We start from the raw sequence: 22,734 nt of genomic DNA, 5'->3' as shown, positions 1-22,734 counted from the left end.
TTGGCTTGGAAGGGACCTCAAAGATTATCCAGCTCCAACCCCCTGCCATGGACAGGGACACCTCCCACCAGCACAGCTTGCTCAAGGCCTCATCCAGCCTGGCCTGGAACACCTCCAGGGAGGGGGCAGCTACAACTTCCCTGGGCAACCTGGGTCAGTGTCTCCCTACCCTCACTGGTAAGAATTTCTTCCTCATCTCCAGTCTCAAATTCCTCTCCTCAAACTTCAGTGTTTGAGTGGAAGCTCTCAACTGGCAGAATTTCCAGACTACCTGAAAACAAGCTGGCAGACTCTTGCTGGAGTCTGAAGGGCTCTGCTGATGCATTTTGGCAGATAGGGGATAGGGGAATTGGGACTTTACTGTCATCCAAAGACATTTAGAGACACCAAAGAGCAACTCGCTTTGCTTGAAGAAGCCACTGAGATGGAGCTAGAGATTATTTAGGCAAGCTGAACACCCACAGATCCATGGCCCTACTGGGATGCATCCATGAGTGCAGAGGGAGTTGGCAGATGCTGTTGCTGAGCCACTCTCCATCTTTGAAGGGTTGTGGAGAATGGGAGAGGTGGCTGAGGACTGGAGGAAAGGCAGCAGCTTTCAGAAGAGGTGAGAAGGAACATCCAGGAAATTACAGAGCAGCCAGCCTCACCTCCATCCTTGGAAAGCTCCTTCTGGAGGTCATCTCTAAGCACATGGAAGAAACTAAAGTTATCAGGGGTGGCCAGCATGGGTTTACCACCAAGGGAGAATAATGTTTGACCAATCCTTTGATGGGGTGAACTGCATGGGTAGCTGAGGGGACAGCAGTGGGTGTTGTCTGCCTTGACTTCAGCAAGGCTTTTGATGCAGTCTTCCCTAACATCCCTATGGGTAAGCTGAGGAAGTGTGGGTCCCCAGGGGTCAGGACTGGGTCCAACCTTACTCAACATCTTTATCTACAATTGGATGAAGGGGCAGAGTGGACCCTCAGCCAGCTTGATTCTACCAAACTGGGAGGAGTGGCTGAGACCCCCTCAGGTTGTGCTGCCATTGAGTGAGACCTGGCCAGGCTGGATAGCTGGAACCTCATAAAGTTCAACAAGAGTCAGTGTAGGGTCCTGCCCTTGGGGAGGAACAATCCAGCACCAGTACAGGTGGGAGGTGATCTGCTGGAAAGCAGCTCTGAGGAGGAGAACCTGGGAGTCCTGGCAGACAAGAAGTTCTGCATGGCACAACAATGTGCCCTTGTGGCCAATGGAATCCTGGGGTGCATTAAGAAAAGTGTGACCAAGCAGCTCAAGGGAGGTTCTCCTCCCCCTCCACTCTGCCCTGGTGAGACCACATCTGGAGTATTGTGTCCAGTTCTGGGCTCCTCATTTCGGGAAAGACAGGGATAGACTAGAGAGGGTCCAACAGAGGCCATGAGGATGCTGAAGGGACTTGGGACTTCTCTGCTATGGAGAAAGGCTGAGAGCCCGGGGGCTGTTTAGTCTGGAGAAGGCTCAGAGGGGATCTGATCAGTGTCTAAATATCTGAGGGGTGGGTGTAAAGAAGGGGTCAGGCTCTGGTCAGTGGTCAAGGGGCAATGGATACAAACTGGAACCCAGGGGGGTTCCATCTGATCAGGAGGAGAAAGTTGTTTGGTGTGAGGGTGCTGGAGGCCTGTCCCAGGCTGCCCAGAGAGGTTGTGGAGTCTCCTTCTCTGGAGAGCTTCCAGCCCTCCCTGGACATTGTGCTGCTGGGCAAGCTGCAGTGAGTGCCCTGCTGGAGCAGGGTTGGACTCAATCATCAGAGGTCCCATTCAGCCTCTACCATTCTATGACTGCAACCAAAACAATTCCATGATTCTAAGTAGAATTTCTTCACCAAGTCTCACAGGTGGGGACTTGGAGGTGCCTGAAAGAGTATACTCCAGTTTGGGAAGTGTTTCCAGCTCTCCCAATGATCCACCTTCAGCTCAATATTTTTTTAACATCAGGCTAGGAGAGTTGGGGCTGTTGAGCCTGGAGAAGAGAAGCCTCCAGGAAGACCTTAGAGCAGCCTTCCAGGACAGGAGAGCTGGAGAGGGACTTTGGACAAGGGCTGGGAGTGCCAGGACAAAGGACAATGGCTTGGAGCTGGGAGAGGGGAGACTGATACTGGAGATGAGGAAGAAATTGTTGACCATGAGGGTGGGAGACACTGGCACAGGTTGCCCAGGCCAGGGAGGCTGTGGCTGTCCCCTGGCTGGAGGTGTTCCAGGCCAGGCTGGATGAGGCCCTGAGCACCCTGTGCTGGTGGGAGGTGTCCCTGCCCATGGCAGGGGGTTGGATGTGGATGATCTTTGAGGTCCTTTCCAACCCAACCCATTCTGTGGATCATCTTTCAGTTCTCTCTCTTCCCGAACAGAATCAGAAGCTCATAAACTCCTTTGTTGACAGGAGCAAGGGATGTTTTTCATGGTCAGGACTGGCTCTGTAGGCTGGTGTGTGAGAAGAGCTGCAGTCTGAGGTTGCTTTGGGGGGTTTTTATGGTTGCTGCTGCAAACTGCTTTCCCCCAGGCTGGTGGAAGCAAGCAACTTCAACTTGTGTGGGGGGGGCTGTCTGTTCTGTTCTATTCTTTCGTTAGGAAGAGCCTGGATTTGATTGAGTCTCTGTTACGCCTGGCAGAAGTGGGGCAGTATGAGCAGGTGAAGCAGCTCTTCAGTTTTCCTATCAAGCATTGCCCAGATATGTTGGTATTGGCCTTACTGCAGATCAACACCTCCTGGCACACCCTGCGCCACGAGCTCATCTCCACGCTGATGCCAATCTTCCTTGGCAACCATCCCAACTCTGCCATCATTTTGCACTACGCATGGCATGGACAGGTAAGTGGAGCCCACCTGGGCTTTGCTGATCACAGGATGGTAGGGGTTGGAAGGGTCCTCCAAAGGTCTTCCAGTCCAACCCCCTGCCAGAGCAGGACCATGGAATCCAGCACAGGTCACACAGGAACACAGCCAGATGGGGCTGGAAAGGCTCCAGAGCAGGAGACTCCACAACCTCTCTGGGCAGCCTGCTCCAGGGCTCTGTCCCCCTCCCAGTGCAGAAGTTCCTCCTCCTGCTGAGGTGGAACCTCCTGTGCTGGAATTTCTATCCACTGGCCCTTGTCCTATCCCAGGGGCCAACTGAGCAGAGGCTGTCCCTGTCCCTTCCTTCCTGCCCCCCAGCCCTCAGCTCTGGATAGACATTGAGCAGATCCCTCTCAGCCTTCTCCTCTGCAGACTCAGCACCCCCAGGGCTCTCAGCTTCTCCTCCCCAGGCAGTGCTTCAGTGCCTTCAGCATCCTTGTAGCCCTCAGTTGATCTCTCCAGCAGATCCCTGTCCCTCTGGAACTGGGGAACCCAGAACTGGACGCAGTATTCCAGGTGGGGCCTCACCAGAGCAGAGCGGGAGGAGAACCTTCCTCTGTCTGAATGTGGCTGAAAGGTTGTGAAATGAATGGAACAGTTAGAAGGACAGGATTTGTACTGGTTTGTGAGCTTGCATGGCTTAAAACCATGCTAAATTATCAGTGGGATATGCAAAGTCACATTGACAAATTGTTTTTTCTTTGGGGAAATGTGTTTGGAGGAAAGAAACAGTAGCCACTGAGAGAACATTCCTGGAGAAGCAGAGAAGAAAGTTAGGTTTCACTTCTTTTAACCTTGCATCTTTAAACAAAAGAACAGAAAAATTTTCCCAGCAATGACAACTCTCCCAACCCCCAGGCTCTTGGTCTCACATGTTTCAAGTTTAGAAACTTGCAGCAGTGAGAGGTGAGGAGTTTTAAACCAAAATGTTCTCCACTGTACCTGTTAAAAGGTGTGCAGGCTTTGCTTGATAGAATGAAACTGTTGTAGACCCACTGCTTGGAGCTGATTAGTAAGTGGGAGGTGTTTCCTGAAAGCTTTGAGCTGCCTGCTGGCCTCTTCCACAGAGAGCTTCCCTCATGGAGAAGAGGTAACCATGCAAATCCCCTGCTCTGCGTGGGCAAACAAGCAGCCTTTCAGGGATTTGCCTTTTGGAGTGACCTTCAGCATTGTGGCAGCTAAGCAAACAGGAGTCCTAAGAAGAAAGTTAAGGCAGAGGAAGCCCCTGGGGTGGGAAGGAATCTGCATCAGGAAGCATTTTGCCCTATGCAAGTAAAAATGAATGCTAAGAAACTGGATCTCTGAGGTCCTGGTCCACAGTCACTGCAAAGTGCTGGCTGTTTGCTGGCTGCAGAGCTGTGAACTTGCAGATTTTTCCTGATAGAAGTCAGCAAACTGAAGAGTGGGCAGGAAGGATACAAGTGATGAGCTTCTGAATACAATCTTAAAGGGGCAGAATATGCAATTTTCCTTCAGGGTAGACTTCAGAACAAAATACAAAGTGGTGGCTGCCATGTGACGTGGCACAGGTGAGTGCCATGCCACAAGTTGAGGCTTCCTCTCTTCACACAGTCCAGCAAATTGTCTCCAGATGAAGGGAATATTTAAGCAAAACCCTGCCTTCCATCACAACCTCAGTTTCACAGCTTGCACTGGGTTGGAAGGGCCTTCAAAGGTTATCCTGTCCAAACCCCCTGCAGGCAGCAGGGACACCTCCAGCTGGAGCAGGCTGCCCAGGGACACAGCCAGGCTGAGCTTGACTGGCTCCAGGGATGGAGCCTCCAGCACCTCCCTGGGCAACCTGTGCCAGTGTCTGCCCAGCCTCCCTGGGCACAACTTCCTCCTGAGCTCCAACCTAACTCTGCCCTGCTCCACTTCCAAACCATTGCCCCTGGGCCTATCCCCACAGCCCCTTCTGAACAGTCCCTCCCCAGCCTGCCTGCAGCTCCCCTGCAGAGCTTCAGCTGCAGCTCTCAGCTCTCCCTGCAGCCTTCTCTTCTGCAGGCTGCACAGCCCCAACTCTCCCAGCCTGGCCCCACAGGGGAGGTTCTGCAGCCTTCTGATCATGTTTGTGGCTTCCTCTGGACCCTCTCCATCAGGTCCATGTCGTTCTTATGTTTTAGGTCCCCCAGAGCTGGGTACAGCCCTGCAGGTGAGGCCTCAGCAAGAACAGAGGGGCAGGATTGCCTCTCTCAACCTGGGGTGTAGCTTTAAATTACCTATGTGTGAGCCAAGAGCTAGACAGCATTTTGCACTCACAAAGGTGTGAGATTGCAATTCAGGCATAACATCTGTGCTCTTTATTTGCATATTGAGAGGAATTTAGAGCTGTGCAGTGGTGGGAAGGAGATGGAGCTTTACCTCCTGACACTCATAGTCATTCTGCATCCTTTAGTTGTGGCTCCAGGGTAGTTTATTGAAGTTCTGAAGCAAAGAGCAGATAACGGTTTGCATGCTAAGCTTTAGAGGTAAAAATCAGGTCCTTCCTGTGCCCTTGGCTGATCCTTTCTGCTAGAAGCATGAAGTGCAGCCCTGGTTTCCTTCTCCTTAGGGTCAGTCTCCCTCAATTCGCCAGCTCATCATGCATGCCATGGCAGAGTGGTACATGAGAGGGGAGCAGTACGACCAGGCCAAGCTCTCACGCATCCTTGACGTGGCACAAGACTTGAAGGTGAGTTGGGCAGAGCACTGCCAGGATTTGCTGTCTGGTGCTTTCTGCAGGCTCTCACATCTTAAAGGCTAAGCTTAGCTTAGATGTGACTAGTTTAGGAAGGTTAAGCATGTCTGAGTTCAGTTGTTGCTGCTCTGCCTCACCTTTAAAATCAGTGAGTTGCAGCCTGCATTCATGTGCCTGGAAGCACTGAGCTGTGCTGTCTGGCTACAGGCTGGCTTTCCAGTCTGCCCAGTTGTGAACCCAAGACTTGGGGTTGGTTATCACGGGTTAGCTGACAAGTGACTTAACACACAGTGAACAGAGCATAAATAAACCCAGAGAGAGCTTTCTTTGAACCTTGCCTACCATTGAGATGGGAATACAGACAACACCCTGAGGCCTTTCTGTGGGTGGCACCCACAAAGGAATTCCTTCACAATGCTACAACTTCTCTGTTGGTTCACTCAGTCACAAGAGATTAGAAGTTGTGACTGCCTTCTTTTGAGGCCATCCTAAAATTAGATGCCAAACCATGAGGTGTCTCAGAGCAGAAGAGCAGCAGCTGCTGCTTGTCTCCTGCAGCCCTTGCTGCATTCAAAGCAGCTCTGAAGGGGCTGTGGAGAGATGAGTTTTGGGGCAGGATCAGCTCAGTACCTCTTAGCCACTTGCTGGTGGATGTTCACATAGGGGAGTTGAAAACTTAGCAGAAAGTCTTCATTGGTTGGCCTTGATCTTAAAGGTGTGGTTTGAACTGAAAGCTCTTGATGGTCTGCTGAGTGAGCTGGGAGGAAAGCCCAGGGTACCAATGTTCTGTTGCCCAAGAAAGCACAGCAGGCTTGACTCAACTATATGGGGATTAGGGATTAAAAAAACCAGAATGGGATGTCCTTGTGTCTTCACTAGTAGTCTTCTGACTTATTTTTTTTTCTGTTCTCTAGGCCTTGTCAATGCTGCTAAATGGTACTCCATTTGCCTTTGTTATTGACCTTGCTGCACTTGCCTCTCGACGGGAATACCTCAAACTTGACAAGTGGCTCACAGATAAAATTCGGGAGCATGGGGTAAAGCAGGAGTTTTCTTGGCCTTATTTTTTTTTCTCTTTATTTCTGCACTCTTAGTAGTGACTCCAAGTCACTTTTAAGACTGTTCTGAGTAGCTGTAAAGCTGTGGAAAGCCTCTGTGCTTCTTGCTAGTTGAACCTTTTCGCTGCACTGTAATAGCTTAGTGCAGTTCTTTGCATAGTGCAGTTGCCAAGTTGGAAATAGTGGCTTGGGTGCTCTTTGGGAAGATTTAACAATTGTTTATTTTGGTGTTTTGGGTATATTTTTTTTTTTTCCTCAGGAGCCCTTCATCCAGGCCTGTATGACTTTCTTAAAGAGAAGATGTCCGTCTATCCTGGGTGGCCTTGCTCCAGAAAAAGATCAGCCCAAAAGTGCTCAGCTTCCTCCAGAAACCTTGGCAACTATGTTGGCATGTCTGCAGGCCTGTGCTGGGTAAGGATGATAACAATTGGCACTGAATGTGGAACCTGTTGGTAGCTTGTGTGCTGGCAAATGCTCACAGCTGGCTTGGAGTTTCATGTAGAGAATGAACTTCATGAGAGCATTTAAACTGAGGGTGCAGAGAGATGATGAAAGGAATGCAGAACCTCCCCTGTGGGGACAGGGTGAGAGAGTTGAGGCTGTTCAGCCTGGAGAAGAGAAGGCTCCAGGGAGACCTTAGAGCAGCCTTCCAGGACTTGAAGGGGCCACAGGAGAGCTGGGGAGGGTCTTTTGACAAGGGCTGGGAGTAACAGGACGAGGGACAATGGTTTTGAGCTGGGGGAAGGGAGAGTGAGAGTGGAGAGGAGAAAGAAATTGTCAGTGAGGGTGGGGAGACACTGGCACAGGTTGCCCAGGGAGGCTGTGGCTGTCCCCTGCCTGGAGGTGTTCCAGGCCAGGCTGGATGAGGCCTTGAGCAGGCTGTGCTGGTGGGAGGGGTCCCTGCCCATGGCAGGAGGTTGGAGCTGGATGAGCATTGAGGTCCCTTCCAACCCAAACCAGCCTGTGATTCTCTTAATTTCTACTGGGACCAGAGCAGTTGACCTTCAGTGTGCTGTGGAAATGTTTCTGAAAGGCACCTTTCAGACTGAGAAGATGCCTGCTACTTCTTTCAACTGAAAGCTCATCTTCTGAGCCTGCCCCCAAATAACTTCACACTCATTTTGTGTGCTGCCCTGTCCAGATGTGAGAGACTAAGTAGTTAACTGTAGCCCTGACTTACAGCTTATCACAGAATGTTAGGACTTGGAAGGGACCTCTGGAGATCATCAAGTCCAACCCCCTGCCAGGATCACCCACAGCAGGTCATTCAGGAACACACCCAGATGGGTTTGGAAAGTCTCCAGAGCAGGAGACTCCACAACCTCTCTGGGCAGCCTGCTCCAGGCCTCCTGCACCCTCACAGGGAAAAAAGTTTCTCCTCCTCTTCCCCTGGCACCTCCTCTGCTCCAGCTTGCCACCAGTGCCCCTTGTGCTGTCCTTGGACATTCCTGAGCAGAGCCTGGCTCTGTCCTCCCCACACTGCCCTGCACATCTTTATCACCAGCAATGAGGGCAGCCCTCAGGCTCCAAGCCCCAGCTCCCTCAGCCTGGCCTCACAGGGAGATGTTCCACTGCCTGCAGCAGCTCTGTGGCTCTATGCTGGACTCTCTCCCTGAGCTGCTTCTTGAACTGAGGGGCCCAGAACTGGACACAATATTCCAGATGTGACCTCACCATGTTCTGAAGCTTAATGTGTTATCAAGTCTTACTCAATTTCAAGAGCCACTACTTCTCCACTGGCACAATTCCCTCAGTTACTGGCTTCTTTTTATAGCCACTTGTATTCCCTTTTGTGCAAGAATGTGACCTACTTGCAGTCATGTTCCATTAGTTATTCTTCTTGATCTTTGAGAGGGAAATGCTTGCCTTTCTTTCATGCTTTAAGCTCAAGTTTCAGTCACCAGTGGAAGCAGGCATGGTAAGGAGATGAAAATCACAGTAAATCTGCAATCCCTCTGGGAGGCTAATTCCATTTCACCAGCTGAAGTTGACCATCTCTTAAATAGATCCATTTAGGAGCCTGCTCTTTAATTAGGGTGCAGTTGTTTCTTGTCCTGTTTTATGTCCAGGGAGTCACTTTCAGCTACCAGGACCTTGCTTGTTCTGGGACTTTACTTTGGGGACAGCTTGTTTGTCCCTGCTGAGCACTGCAGATGTGGGATCATGTAGCACTGAGGCTTCTCAAACCCCCTCAGTGATGAAGAGGAGCACTGGGTTGTGGTTGAAGGAAGGCAGGGTGCTTGCAGGCACTGCAGGTTGACTTGACTGGATGGTTTGGTCCTCCCCTTCAGCAGCTGCAGTGGGTTGAGAGGGGCAGCAGTGCCCCTTCCATGCAGTTGTGCACAGTGCAAGAGCCATCAGCATGGGGAATGGTCCTTCCTTCTCAGCCGCTGCTTCAGGAAGGGAAGAGGTTTCTGACTGCCTGTGCCTAAGAGAATTAAAGGCCTTGCATAGAAGAATAGTTTGGATTGGAAGGGACCTTTAAAGGTCATCTAGTGTGAGCAGGAACATCTGCAACTAGAGCAGGTGGCTCTAGTGATCTCCAGAGGGGACCACAAAGATGCTCCAAGGGCTGGAGCAGCTCTGCTGGGAGGCCAGGCTGAGGGAGCTGGGGGTGTGCAGCCTGCAGAGGAGAAGGCTCCAGGGGGACCTCAGAGCTGCCTGCCAGGACCTGAAGGGATCCTGCAGGAAGGCTGCAGAGGAACTTTTGCTGAGGGGGTCTGGAGCCAGGCCAAGGGGGAATGGTTTGGAGCTGAAGGAGAGCAGGGTCAGGCTGGAGCTGAGGAAGAAGTTGTTCAGTGTGAGGGAGGTGAGACTCTGGCACAGGCTGCCCAGGGAGGCTGTGGCTGCCTCTGATGTGGAAGTGTTCAAGGCCAGGCTGGATGAGGCCTGGAGCAACCTGGGCTGGTGGGAGGTGTCCCTGCCCCTGGCAGGGGGATCGGCGGAGATGATCTCTGAGGTCCCTTCTAATCTGAGCCCTTCTGTGATTCTGTTGATGGTGTGACTGTAAAGCAGTGTTGGAATGATTGAAAAGGAAGGAATATTCTCTGGGAGATGAATTTTGGGATCTACAGTTGAAGCTTGTCTGTTTCAATATAGCTTCTCTAGGGATGTGCTCCAACCAAGATGTTGTATAGATGATGAAGCAGAACTGCTGCTGTGGTTGCTTTGCAGCTTCTACTCTAGGAAACCCAAATAAGATGAGGACCTTGGTTTTGTGAATCCTAGAATCACAGAATGCTTTGGGTTGGAAAAGCTCTCTTAAGGTCATCAAGTCCAGCCATCAACTTGATGCCACCATGGCCACCAAACCACGGGTCCCAAGTGCCATGGCCACAGGTTCTGGAACACTTCCAGGCATGGAGACTCCACCACCTCCCTGGGCAGCCTGTGCCAATCCCTGACCACTCTTTCAGCAAAGAAATATTTCCTCCTCTCCAACCTAAGCCTCCCCTGGCACAATTTCAGGCTGTTTCCTCTCCTGCCACCTGTCACTAGGGAGAAGAAACCAACCCCCACCTGTCTCAAACCTCTTTTCAGGGAGCTGTACAGAGCAATGAGGTCTCCCTTCAGCTTCCTCTTCTCCGGGCTAAACACCCCCAGCTCCCTCAGCTGCTCCTCCCCAGCCCTGTCCTCCAGACCCTTCCCCAGCTTGGTTGCCCTTCTCTGGACACCCTGCATGTCCTGCTGCACATCTCACTGTCCTACTTGTGTGTTGCAGGAGTGTTTCTCAGGAGCTGTCAGAGACCATTCTCACCATGGTAGCTAACTGCAGCAATGTCATGAACAAGGCCAGGCAGCCCCCACCTGGAGTCATGCCCAAAGGACGCCCACCCAGTGCTAGCAGCTTGGATGCCATCTCCCCTGTGCAGGTAGGTGAAGAAGGTGCTGTGGTGTTGAGGGGGATGGTGCTGATGTTGCATTGGTCCTGCTGCACTGCTGGAGCAGGAATGAGGCATAGGTCACCTGGCTCCCTTAGGTCTGTGCTTGCAGGCCTCAAGAGCTTCTGACTGCAGAGTAACACCTGAGGGGATGGGGTTGAGAACTCTGCACAGGTGTCTGTGAGAAGTAAAGCACAGCAGGGTAGGGGCACAGTTAAAACAACTGAGGCTAAAATTGCTGAATTGTTAAAATTGACTGAACTTGGGGAGTTAAGCACTGCTTTTGAACAGGATTTTATGGCACTGCAGAAGAGTCAAGTCCCATCCAGATCTTTTTGGGGTGATCTGGATGACTCCAAAGCACCCAGGCAGAGAAGCTCTTCTCAAGAATGTTTTGCTAGGTCACTGTCTTTGTACAAACTCAGCTTGCTTGTGCTTCATGGATGTCTGTCTCATCTTCCTCTCTTCATTCAGATCGACTCCCTTGCAGGAATGGCATCTCTTAGCTTAGGAGGCTCAGCTGCTCCTCACACCCAGAGCATGCAAGGCTTCCCTCCAAACTTGGGCTCTGCCTTCAGTACTCCTCAGTCACCAGCAAAAGCCTTCCCTCCTCTTTCCACCCAAAACCAGACAACAGGTTTCAGTGGCATCGGAGGACTCTCTTCACAGCTCCCAGGTACCGCTGGCTGGGTGCAGTGGCTTCTGGTTTGGGATGTGCTGCTGAGGGATGTGGTTGGAGAATGGATAGAGAGCAGTCCTGAGGAGGAGGACTTGGGGGTGCAGTGTGCACTTGCAGCCCAAAAGAGAGCTGTGTCCTGGGCTGAACCCCAGCAGCAGGGGCAGGGAGGGGATTCTGCCCCTCTGCTCTCATGAGACCGCAGCTCTGGAGGAAGGGAGGAGGCTGCAAAGTCTAAAGGAAGCCACAAAGATGGTCAAAGAGCTGGAGCACCTCTGCTCTGTGGACAGGCAGAGAGAGCTGGAGCTCAGCCTAGAGAGGAGAAGACTCTGGGAACATTTTCTAGCAGCCTTCCAGTGTTTGAAAGGGTCTCTAGGAGAGACTTTTGACAAAGGCATGTAGGGATAGGGCAAGGGGTAAAGTTTTCAAACTGGAAGAAGCTGGGTTTAGATGAGACATTAGGAGGAAATTCTTCCCCTGGCACAGGTTGCCCAGGGAAGTTGTGGAGGCTCCAAGCCTGGAAGTGTTCAAAGCCAGGTTGGATGGGGTTCAAAGCCAGGTTGGATGGGGCCTTGAGCAAGCTGGGAGGGTTGGAACTAGATGATGTCCAAGGTCTCTTCCATCCCAAACCACTCTTAGGATTCTCTGGTTGTGTGGTGACCTGGCAGTACTGGCTTCATGGTTGGACTTGATGGTCTTAAAGGTCTATTCCAACCATAACAATTCTGTCATTCTATGAATTGCTTAAGGTAAAACCTCCTGATAGCAGACACATAGGACAAGAAGTCACAGCCTTAAATTCTGCCAGGGGAAATTGAAGTCGGAGGAAAAACTCCTTCACCAAAATGGTTGTCAAGCACTGGATCAGTGTCCAGGGAAGTGGTGGAGTCACCAGCCCTGGAGGGATTTAAAAGATGGAGATCACAGGAGGTTAGAGGTTGTAAAGGACCTCTGGAGATCATCTAGTCAAAGCCCCCCTGCCAGAGCAGGACCATAGAATCCAGCACAGGTCAGACAGGAACACATCCAGCCAGGGCTGGAAAGGCTCCAGAGCAGGAGACTCCACAACCTCTCTGGGCAGCCTGCTCCAGGGCTCTGTCCCCCTCCCAGTGCAGAAGTTCCTCCTCCTGCTGAGGTGGAACCTCCTGTGCTGCAGTTTCCATCCATTGCCTCTTGTGCTATGCCAGGGCACAGTGAGCAGAGGCTGTCCCTGTCCCTTCCTTCCTGCCCCCCAGCCCTCAGCTCTGGATAGACATTGAGCAGATCCCTCTCAGCCTTCTCCTCTCAGAAGGAGCCCCAGTTGAGTGGTGGATTTGGCAGTGCTGGATTAACAACTCACAGGCTCACAGGATGTCAGGGGCTGGAAGAGACCTCTGAAGATCATTGAATCCAACCCCCCTGCCAGAGCAGGACCACAGAGTCCAGCACAGGTCCCACAGGAACACATCCAGACAGGGTTTGAAAGTCTCCAGAGAAGGAGACTCCACAACCTCTCTGGGCAGCCAGTTGAACTCAATGACCTTCAAGGTCTCTTCCAACCTGAGCAGTGCTACGGTTGTGTGGTGTGGCACAGCCCCTGGGTTGCTGGGAGTGCCAGGTGCAGCAGAGGTGAGCAGCTGTTTGCTTTCCAGTAGGTGGTCTCACTACGGGTAGCCTGACTGGCATAGGAACTGGAGCCCTGGGCCTGCCTGCAGTGAACAACGACCCCTTTGTGCAAAGGAAGCTGAGCACATCTGGACTGAACCAGCCTACATTCCAGCAGAGTAAGATGAAACCTTGTAAGTGGTAGTGTTGTCTGTGGCTGTGGAGTGTGACTGTGGGCTGCAGTTTGTCTGCTTTGCTTTCAGGGGAGGCTTGCATCTGTAGCTGGGATAAGTGTGGCTTCTTTGGGCCCTTATAGGCTGAAAAAGCTGCTTCTGAACTTTGCTGCCAGAAGCTTGCCAGGTGGCTTGGGGAGGATGAAGAGCTCTTAACATCAAATTACAGCAGCTTAAGGATTTGCATGGACAGTGTGTTTGTGCCCTTCCTTGGCGTGCTGTCTTTGGAACAAAAGTGGTGTCCTGCTCTTTTTGTGCATCTGGGAAGAGATGTTTTGTGCTGTCTTTGTAAGGAGGTTAACCAAATCTGCCTTGTTGCGCTTGAACTTAAAGAGGAGTTTGTTTGATGTGAGGGTGCTGGAGCTCTGCAACAGGCTGGCCAGAGAGGTTTGGAGTCTCCTTCTCTGGAGAGCTTCCAAACCCCCCTGGCCATTGTGATCTAGGGCAAGCTGCTGTGGGTGCCCTGCTTTAGCAGGGGATTGGACTAGGTGAGCTCCAGAAGTCCCTTTCAATCCCTGCCATCCTATGATTCTACCTGGGTAAGGCCTGTTGCTGTGGGCAGCTGGGAGAAGCAGTGAGTTAGACTGCAAGGAACTGATCTGACTGTATTTAGGTACAAATAAGACCAACAAAAGTTGGTGAGAGAGTGGTTTGCACAAGGGCTACTGTGGTTCCTGACACAGAGCTGTTATCCTTACTAATGCCCTCTAAAGTGTGCTCACAAGGAAATGTTAGACTGGAGATTAGGAAGAAATTGTTGCCAGTGGGGGTGGGCAGACACTGGAACAGATTGCCCAGGGAGGCTGTGGCTGTTCCCTCCCTGGAGGTGTTCCAGGCCAGGCTGGATGAGGCCCTGAGCAAGCTGTGCTGGTGGGAGGTGTCCCTGCCCGTGGCAGGGGGGTGGTTGGAACTGGATGATCCTCTAAGGTCCCTTCCAACCCATTCCAGGAATCTGTTTTAGCCTTGAGGAATCGTAGCCATGTGCTAAACCTTCCATGCTGCTGTTGCTTCACGTCTCCTTTATTAGCTCCTCCAGAAAGTGACAGATCTTGGTGTCCCTGCTCATGGAAGGGTGCCAGGTCCAGATGCTGGAACTAGATGATCTTTAAAAGGTCCCTTCCAACCCAAACTATTCTGTGTCCCTTGGGTTATCTATGTTGAGCTTGAACCTGCAGAAGAAACTTGCTTGAAGCTGACTGCTGGCCTGAAAGCTTGTGTGAGAGTTTGTCTGCATGTCAGTGTTGTGGAGCATGCCTTCTTCTGGTCTGGTTTGTTGGTCATGGAGCTCAGGTGTCAGTGATGGGTAGCTGGGGATGCTGTGGGGGCTGGGAATCCCACACTAGGAGGTTAATTCTGTCTGAGGGTTCAGCACTTAGATAGAAAACTCTCTGCTGGAGCCTGAATGTCCTGCTTTAGCAGGCTCAGTACAGGCTGGAAGGACTTGCTGAAGTCCTGCCTGCCTGCAGTGGGTTCTGAGCACCCTGCTTTGTTCCCTCTCTCTTCCCAGCTGACTTATCTCAGGTGTGGCCAGAGGCTAACCAGCACTTTAGCAAAGAAATCGATGATGAGGCAAACAGCTACTTCCAGAGGATCTACAACCACCCCCCACATCCCACCATGTCTGTGGACGAGGTGAGTCCTCTGCTGCAGCAGCTCCATCCCCTGCACAAGGACCTGCTGCAAAGCCAGGAGCAGTTACTGCTTCAGCTGTTAGTTTTGATGGAAAATAAGAAAGGGTGGTCAGTGGTAGATGCTTGCACAGCAAACTGAGTGTGCAGCTGATGCATCTGAGAGATGGGATCCATCCAGAGGGACCTGGACATGCTGGAGAAGTGAGGTGGTGTGAGCTTCGTGAGGTTCAGCAAGGCCAAGTGTGAGGTCCTGCACTCGGGTTCACAGACTCACAGGATGTTAAGGGTTGGAAGGGACCTTCAAAGACCATCGAGTTCAACCCCCTCTGCCAGAGCAGGAGCAGAGAATCCAGCACAGGTGGCACAGGAACACATCCAGACAGGGCTGGAAAGGCTCCAGAGAAGGAGGCCCCACAACCTCTCTGGGCAGCCTGCTCCAGGGCTCTGTGACCCTTACAGTCAAGAAGTTCCCCTTTGTGTTGAGGTGGAACCTCCTGTGCTACAGTTTCCATTCATTCCCTCTTGTGCTACCCAGGGTGCAACTGAGCAGAGGCTGTCCCTGTCCCTTCCTTCCTGACCCCCAGCCCTCAGATATTTACAAACATTTATTAAATCTCCTCTCAGTCTCCTCTTCAGACTGAACAGCCCCAGGGCTCTCAGCCTCTCCTCCCCAGGCAGTGCTGCAGTCCCTTCAGCATCCTTATAGCCCTCCCTTGGACTCTCTCCAGCAGATCCCTGTCCCTCCTGAACTGGGGTGAGGCAGCTCCTGGAGTCAGTCCAGACTGGTGATGAAGGGCTGGAGGGCAGCATTGTGGAGAAGGACTTAGGGGTGCTGCGGGGTGCAAAGCTGGAGATGAGCTGGCACCAAGCCCAGCCCTGTCCTGGGCTGATCCCCAGAAGTTTGAACTGAAAGAGGGAGATTCAGTGTAGAGAAGGGAGAAATGCTTGACACTGGGGGTGGGGAGAGCCTGGCCCAGGTTGTTCAGAGAGATAGAAGATTCTCCATGCCTGGAACCATTCCTGGTGAGGTTGTTTGGGGTTATGAGGTTAACCTGCTCTTCGTTGCAGATGTCCCTGCTGATTGCAGGGGGGTCAGGCTGGATGACTTAGAAAGGTCTCTTCCAGTGTCAGGCTCTCAAGGATTGTTCTTTGCCTTGCTTCAAAAGGTCTTTTTCTAATAATCCAGCATGCTTTCAGAGGAGACTTGCAGCTCTTCATTACATTCAGCTGTGACTTCTGTGGACTTGCAGATGTTAGATACCTAACTAACATTCCTAAAATGATGTCAAGTGGGAAATACTCAGCATGGAGTAGAAGCTGATGTGCTCAGATGAGTGCTGAAGCCTGCCTTGAAGCACTCTGTATCCATGATTCTTCACTTGAATGTCATTTTCAAGTACCTAAAACTGGCTGCAACTTCAAAATAATTTAAAGGTGTCCTGAGCTCTGCTTTCTGATAATTACTTTGTTTGGGCTCTCTGAGAGTAATTACTAAGTCTGATGGCCTGGCTCTTTGAAGTACTTCAGATTTACATTTGTGGGGTTCTAAATTATGGATGACAGTAAACATGAGTTCTCAGGTCTCTAGTTTTGAAGCAGTGGGTGAGGAAAGCTTGGCGCCAAGGGAGGGGAGAAGACTAAAGCCTGAAGAGCAAGCTCATTGTGGTGATTTGGTGTCTGCTGGCTAAAAAGAGGTTTTCTTGAAGCAGTTTTGCAGTCTAGTTTGTGGTAGGGCAATTTCCTTCAGTATCTGCAAGCACTTCTTGAAACCTGAAGATGCTCAAGGGTTGAACTAAAGCAGATCTGGTATCCTGGCCTCAATCAGCAATGGTGTGGCCAGGAGGAGTAGGGCAGGGGCTGTCCCCCTTTACACAGCACTGCTGAGGCTACACCTTGTATCCTGGGGTCAGTTTTGGGCCCCTCACTCCAAGAAGAACATTGAGGGGCTGGAGCATGTTCAGAGAAGTGTAGTGAAGCTGGCCAAGGGTCTTGTGAGGAGCAGTTGAAGGTCCTGGGGTTGTTCAGGGTGGAAGAAATGAGGCTGAGGAGAGACCTTCTGGATCTCTACAACTCCCTGAAAGGAGGCTGGAGCCGGGGGGGGTTGGTCTCTTCTCCCTAGTAACAAGTGATAGGACTGGGGAGAATGGGAAAAAAATAGAAATGGATAGATTCAGATTGGATGTTAGAAATTCTTCCCCATGAGGGTGGTGAGAGACTAGTACAGGTTGCCCAGGGAGGTGGTGGAAGCCTCATCCCTGGAGGTTTTTTAAGGCCAGACTGGATATGGCTCTGAGCAACCTGCTGTGGTGTGAGGTGTCCCTGCCCATGGCAGGGGCGTTGGAACTGGATGATCCTTGAGGTCCCTTCCAACCCTGACATCTCTGTGATTCTATGACAAGAGGAAATGGCCTCAGGTTGTACCAGGGCAGGTTTAGGTGGAGATCAGGAACAATTTCTTCCCCCAAAGGGTTGTCAGGGTCTGGCTGGCCTTGTCAGTGGTGGAGTCTCCATCCCTGGAGGGGTTTCCAAACTGTGGTGCTGAGGGCCATGGTTTAGTGGTACCCTGGCAGTGCTGGCATTACGGGTTGGACAGGATGATCTTCAAGGTGTCTTCCAACCCAAAGCCAATTCTCTGATTGCACAGAACCTGTGGGCCAACAATCTTTCACTTCCTTCTTCACAGGTGCTGGAGATGCTGCAGAGGTTCAAGGACTCCAACATCAAACGGGAACGAGAAGTCTTCAACTGCATGCTGAGGAACTTGTTTGAGGAGTATCGCTTCTTCCCACAGTACCCAGACAAGGAGCTGCACATCACAGCCTGCCTCTTTGGTGGCATCATAGAGAAAGGACTGGTTACCTACATGGCCCTGGGCCTGGCCCTGCGCTATGTTCTCGAAGCCTTACGCAAGCCTTTTGCATCCAAAATGTACTATTTTGGGATCGCTGCACTAGATAGGTTTAAAAATAGGTGAGTGTGGCTTGGGTGGCACTGAATCATAGAATCAGTCAGGGTTGGAAGGGACCACAAGGCTCAGCCAGTGCCAACCCCCCTGCCATGGGCAGGGACACCTCACACTGGATCAGGCTGGCCAGAGCCTCATCCAGCCTGGCCTTAAACACTTCCAGGGATGGAGCCTCAACCACCTCCCTGGACAACCCATTCCAGGCTCTCACCACTCTCATGGGGAAGAACTTCCTCCTTACATCCAGTCTGATTCTCCCCACTTCCAGCTTTATTCCATTCCCCCTATTCCATTCCCCTCGGATATCCCTCCCCAGCTTTCTTGTAGGCCCCCCTTCAGATACTGGAAGGCCACAATAAGGTCACCTCAGAGCCTTCTTTTCTCCAGACTGAACAGCCCCTTGTACTGTCACAGTGCTTGTGACAGTAGCTCCTGTGCTGCAGGAGGGTAGGCAGTTACCCATCTCAACTTCAGGATCACTTAGAAACTTTGTAGAACAGCTCAGGTCGGAAGGGATCTTTAGAGATCATCTGCTCCAAGCCCTCTGTCATGGGCAGGGATGCCTCTCAATTGGGCCTCATCCAGCCTGGCCTTCAACATCTCCAGGAAGGGGGGATCCACAGCCTTTCTGGGCAACTTATTTCAGAGTCTCACTACCCTTTTACTGAAGAAATTCTTCTTAAGCTCCAGCCTAACCCTGCTTTTCCCTCAGCATCAAACCATTCCCCTTTGGCCTGTTGCTAGGCATCTCCAGCTGGAGCAGGCTGCCCAGGGACACAGCAAGGCTGAGCTTGAGTATCTCTAGGGATGGGGCCTCAACCACCTCCCTGGGCAAACCTGTTTCAGTGTCTCCCCACCGTCACTGTGCAGAACTTCCTCCTGAGCTCCAACCTAACTCTGCCCTGCTCCACTGTCAAACCATTGCCCCTGTCCTCACAGGCCCTTCTGAACAGTCCCTCCCCAGCCTGCCTGCAGCTCCCCCTTCTTTAAGTCTCTGCAGATACTGAACTGCAGCTCTAAGGTCTTTCTGGAGCCTTCTCCAGACTGAACAGCCCCAGCTCTCTCTTACCTTGTACTAAAGTTTTTAGTAAGCTTGCTGGAGTTATTTAATGACTGGAAGTGTGTGTGGTTGAAGTAGGGAGTCAAAAATAAGGAGCACTTTGCCTTCTGTCCTTATTTCCTTTTTCTAGTCCATCTGCCCTACAGTATTTCATCTAATAAAAGCTGCACTCATGGTTGGATGCTGGGTTGTGGAGTTAGCTGAACAGAACTGAAGACAGATACTGAAGGCTGACACATTTCACAGTCACAGTCTTAAGAACCACTTTAAGCAGCACCTAAGGATGTTACTCAGTGAGCCACAACAACCCCATGCAGAGCTCCAGGCTGGGGACAGAGTGGCTGAGAGCAGCCAGGCTGTGAGAGGGACCTGGGGGTGCTGGTGGACAGCAGCTGAACAGGAGCCAGCAGTGTGCCCAGGTGGCCAAGAAGGCCAATGGCATCCTGGCCTGCATCAGGAAGAGTGTGGCCAGCAGGGGCAGGGAAGTCATCCTGCCCTGTGCTCAGCACTGGTTAGGCCACACCTGGAGTGCTGTGTCCAGTTCTGGGCTCCTCAGGTTAAGAAGGAGATTGAGAGGCTGGAAGGTGTCCAGAGAAGGGCAACGAGGCTGGGGAGGGGGCTGGGGCACAGCCCTGTGAGGAGAGGCTGAGTCTCAAGCTGCACCAGGGGAGGATTGGCCTGGATGTTAGGAAGATTGGCCATTGGGATGTGCTGCCCAGGGAGGTGGTGGAGTCACCATCCCTGAAGTGTTTAAAACCAGCCTGGATGAGGCACTCTGTGCCATGGGTTAGTTGATTGGGTGGTGCTGGGGGATAGGTTGGACTGGATGATCTCCAAGGTCTTTTCCAACCTGGTTGATTCTGTGAGTAGCAGCAGTGTGTAGCATTCACAAGTAGAGTTACAGTAAGAGGTGTGCATGGGTGAAGCTTCTGTCCTGGCTGGTAGGGGCACTGGTTTGTAACCTCACTGCAGCTGTTGAGTCTCAGTGCAGTTGTGAGCCCAGATTAGAGGAGCTGCTGTGAACAAACTTTGTGTTTGGCTGTGAAATGGCTTCATCTCCAAGGGGTTTCACAAGAAGCTCTTTGTGGAGGGTGCTTTGTTTAGAGCACAGCTGCTGTGAGCAGCCCAGCAGTGAATGTGTGACAGCAGTGTTGTGTTTTCTGTTTGTGGGGTTGATCTGGGCTTATGTTTCTGACTGTGTGTTTTGTCTGGCAGACTGAAGGACTATCCCCAGTATTGTCAGCACTTGGCTTCTATTAGTCACTTTATCCAGTTCCCACATCACTTACAGGAGGTGAGTGTCTTCAGTACCTTCTCAAGTGACCAGATTTCTGTAGGCCTCTGGGAAAATGGGCTGTAGGTTGGCTGTGTACAGCCCCAGAGCCTCTTCCCAAAGGTGTTCTTCTTGGAATGGGGTGGGCAGGTGGTGGTGGGTATCTGGTACCCCTTTATTTCCATCCACCTCTTTGGGTTGCCTATGTTGAAACGAGCTGCATGAGCAACCAGTACATCTGTGCTGTGCTAAAAGGTTGGGAAGGGCCTTCAGTGGATTCAGATTCCACTTCCTGAAGGATTTGCAGTTTTCCTCTGAAAACAGAGCACATTCAGCTAGGTTTCTGCAGCTTCATCCTCAGAGCTGTGAAAGGAATCCAGATGAAGATGAGGAAAACTTCATTCCTGAAGGTGTAGACAGAGTAGTGGAAGCAGACTGTAGTCCAAGGACCAAAAGCAGTGCTGGCCACGTGCTGCGTGCTTTGGGGGTGCTTTCCTTGGTGTTTTCCTCTGCCAGTGGCAGAGCTTGAAAGCACCATCCAAGGGAGGAAAAACATTTAGCTCTACCATGAAGGGGGAGGTGCCAAGTCCAGCAGCAATGTGTTGTACTGAGATTTCAGACTGTCTCCTTTAAATGATACTCTGTTGTCTGCTGTGGAGATGTGTTCCAGTGGGGAAGAAACTTACTTTCTCCCAGGGAACTCCTTAGGAGGATGTAAAAGCTGACTTGGACACATCAGGAGTGTGGGTTTGCTTATTGTGACCTTCAGGCTTGCCTGTTTCTATGGAGCTGTTAGGAGTCCTTGGGAGAGAATTTTTCCCTGTTTTGTAGCTAGCTTCTTGATACTCACACCTTTATTGTACACTCTTGCTCCTCTTTTATTCTATTACCCCAGGCCTGCAGGGGTGGGGGTTTGAGTACTCTGTACAGTGTGAGTCTCCTGACACTTGGCATCAACCTGCTGAGGTCAGAGGTAGAGCTTGAGGCTCTTTTCCAGTGAGACAGTAAATAATGAGATGTACTTTAGAAGGGTCTTCAGTTGTATCTTGCAGATTGCCTTCATGCTGGCAGTGTGAAGTATTTTTAAGGATCAGTGGCAAACTTTTTTTGTCCTGCTTAAGCTAAAACTCAGTTTCTCTTCCCCCTTGTTTCAGTACATAGAATATGGACAGCAATCCAGAGATCCTCCTGTGAAGATGCAGGGTTCAATCACCACCCCTGGAAGCATTGCACTTGCCCAGGCTCAGGCCCAGGCCCAAGTTCCAGCAAAACCTCCTCTTGCTGGCCAAGTCAGCACTATAGTAACCACCTCAACCACCACCACTGTGGCAAAAACCATTACAATCACCAGGCCGACCGGAGTCAGCTTCAAGAAGGATGTGCCGGTAAGCACCCGGGAATCTGAGGGAGCTGGGGGCCTCCTGCCTGGAGAAGGCTCTGGGGAGACCTAATAGCAGCCTGCCAGTACCTGGAGAGGGCCTACAGGGGGGAGAGAAGAAGGGGGGAGAGAGACTGTTTGCAGAGTCCTGCAGGGACAGGACCAGGGGCAATGGCTTCAAACTAGAGCAGAGCAGACTGAGATTGGATGTGAGGAGCAAGTTCTGCACCATGAGGGTGATGGAACACTGGAACAGGTTGCCCAGGGAGGTGGTTGAGGCTCCATCCCTGGAGATGACTCAAGGTGAGGTTCCAGAGGGCTCTGGGGATGTCCCTGCTGACTGTGAGGAGGTCGGACTGGATGACCTTTGGAGGTCCCTTCTGGCCTGGACCATTCTATGATTCAGGTGGGGATCCCACCTGTGTGCTGAGGGTGCTTAGAGCTTTATAATCAACTCTAAAGTCAATCTTGTTTTGGTTCCTGGCACTGCTTTCTGGAGTTCTTTTAAACTCCTCAAATTAAAGGAGGCAACAGCCAAAGGTAGCTGAGATCTCTTTTCTCCAAGAAAGACATTGAGGGGCTGGAGCAGGTCCAGAGAAGGCCAGCAAAGCTGGGGAAGGGTCTAGAGCACAAGTCTTGTCCCTCTGAGGGACCTGGGGTTGTTTAGCCTGGAGAAGAGGAGGCTGGGGAGAGACCTCACTGCTCTCTACAACTCCCTGAAAGGAAGTTGCAGTGAGATGGGGTTTGGTCTCTCTAGTATCAGGTGATAGGAGGAGAGGAAATGGCCTCAGATTGTGCTAGGGGAGGTTTAGGTTGAACATGAGGAACAATTTCTTCCTTAAAAGGGTTGCAAAGACCTGGCCCAGGCTGCCCATGGAGGTGGTAGAGTCCCCATCTCCCTGGAAGGTTTTCAAAGCCCTGTAGATATGGTGCTGAGGGCCATGGTCTAGTGCTGCCCTGGCAGTGCTGGGTTAATGGTTGGACTTGATGATCTTAGAGGTCAAAACCATTCTGTGAAAGATAAAAATAAGCTTCTGGGGACACTTCCTATTGTAGCTATCAAATTTTTTTCACACCTGGTTGTCATTTAGGTGATTGGCTTGCAATATTTGTAATGCCCAGTTTTGAAGTCCCGTTCTGGTAGATATTCAAAACTCTTTTTTCACCTTGATTGCAGTTAGGAGGTGATGTGGCTACAACCCTGCAGCTCTAGGGCCATGGGGGGCACACTCTTGACCTTAAGAAGTGGCATTGCCCTTGGCCTCAGCAGTAGGGCCATGGGGGGAACTGTTGCATTTAAGAAGTGGCATTGCCCTAGGGTTCAGTCCTGCAGCTCTAGGGCCATTGGGGGCACACTGTTAATCTTAAGAAGTGGCATTGCCCTTGGCCTCAGCTGCAGGGCCATGGGGGGCACATTGTTGACTTACATTTGGCTGTTCTCAGAAACACTCCTGGGTTTTTTCCT

General features: G+C 51.5%; 1 protein-coding gene across 3 annotated transcripts in view; it reads left to right on the top strand.

The window, feature by feature from the left end:
- Nucleotides 1-22,734, top strand: part of CNOT1 (CCR4-NOT transcription complex subunit 1) — an 83,169-nt gene that overhangs the window by 18,779 nt on the left and 41,656 nt on the right. For 2 of the 3 annotated variants that reach the window (XM_054389864.1, XM_054389863.1), the window contains exons 12-22: nt 2,589-2,829; nt 5,405-5,524; nt 6,445-6,567; nt 6,848-6,999; nt 10,310-10,460; nt 10,944-11,145; nt 12,777-12,923; nt 14,470-14,594; nt 17,277-17,563; nt 19,834-19,912; nt 21,046-21,276. In XM_054389864.1, the coding sequence (XP_054245839.1) occupies nt 2,589-2,829; nt 5,405-5,524; nt 6,445-6,567; nt 6,848-6,999; nt 10,310-10,460; nt 10,944-11,145; nt 12,777-12,923; nt 14,470-14,594; nt 17,277-17,563; nt 19,834-19,912; nt 21,046-21,276 (1,858 nt within the window). The remainder of the gene's footprint in view (nt 1-2,588; nt 2,830-5,404; nt 5,525-6,444; nt 6,568-6,847; nt 7,000-10,309; nt 10,461-10,943; nt 11,146-12,776; nt 12,924-14,469; nt 14,595-17,276; nt 17,564-19,833; nt 19,913-21,045; nt 21,277-22,734) is intronic. The other variant, XM_054389865.1, reaches the window with a different exon arrangement.

This window comes from Indicator indicator, chromosome 19 (genome assembly GCF_027791375.1).
Source record: "Indicator indicator isolate 239-I01 chromosome 19, UM_Iind_1.1, whole genome shotgun sequence".
NCBI classification, from domain to species: Eukaryota; Metazoa; Chordata; class Aves; order Piciformes; family Indicatoridae; genus Indicator; species Indicator indicator.
Note: the sequence above shows the minus strand (reverse complement) of the source record. Positions and strands in the feature narration are given on the sequence as shown.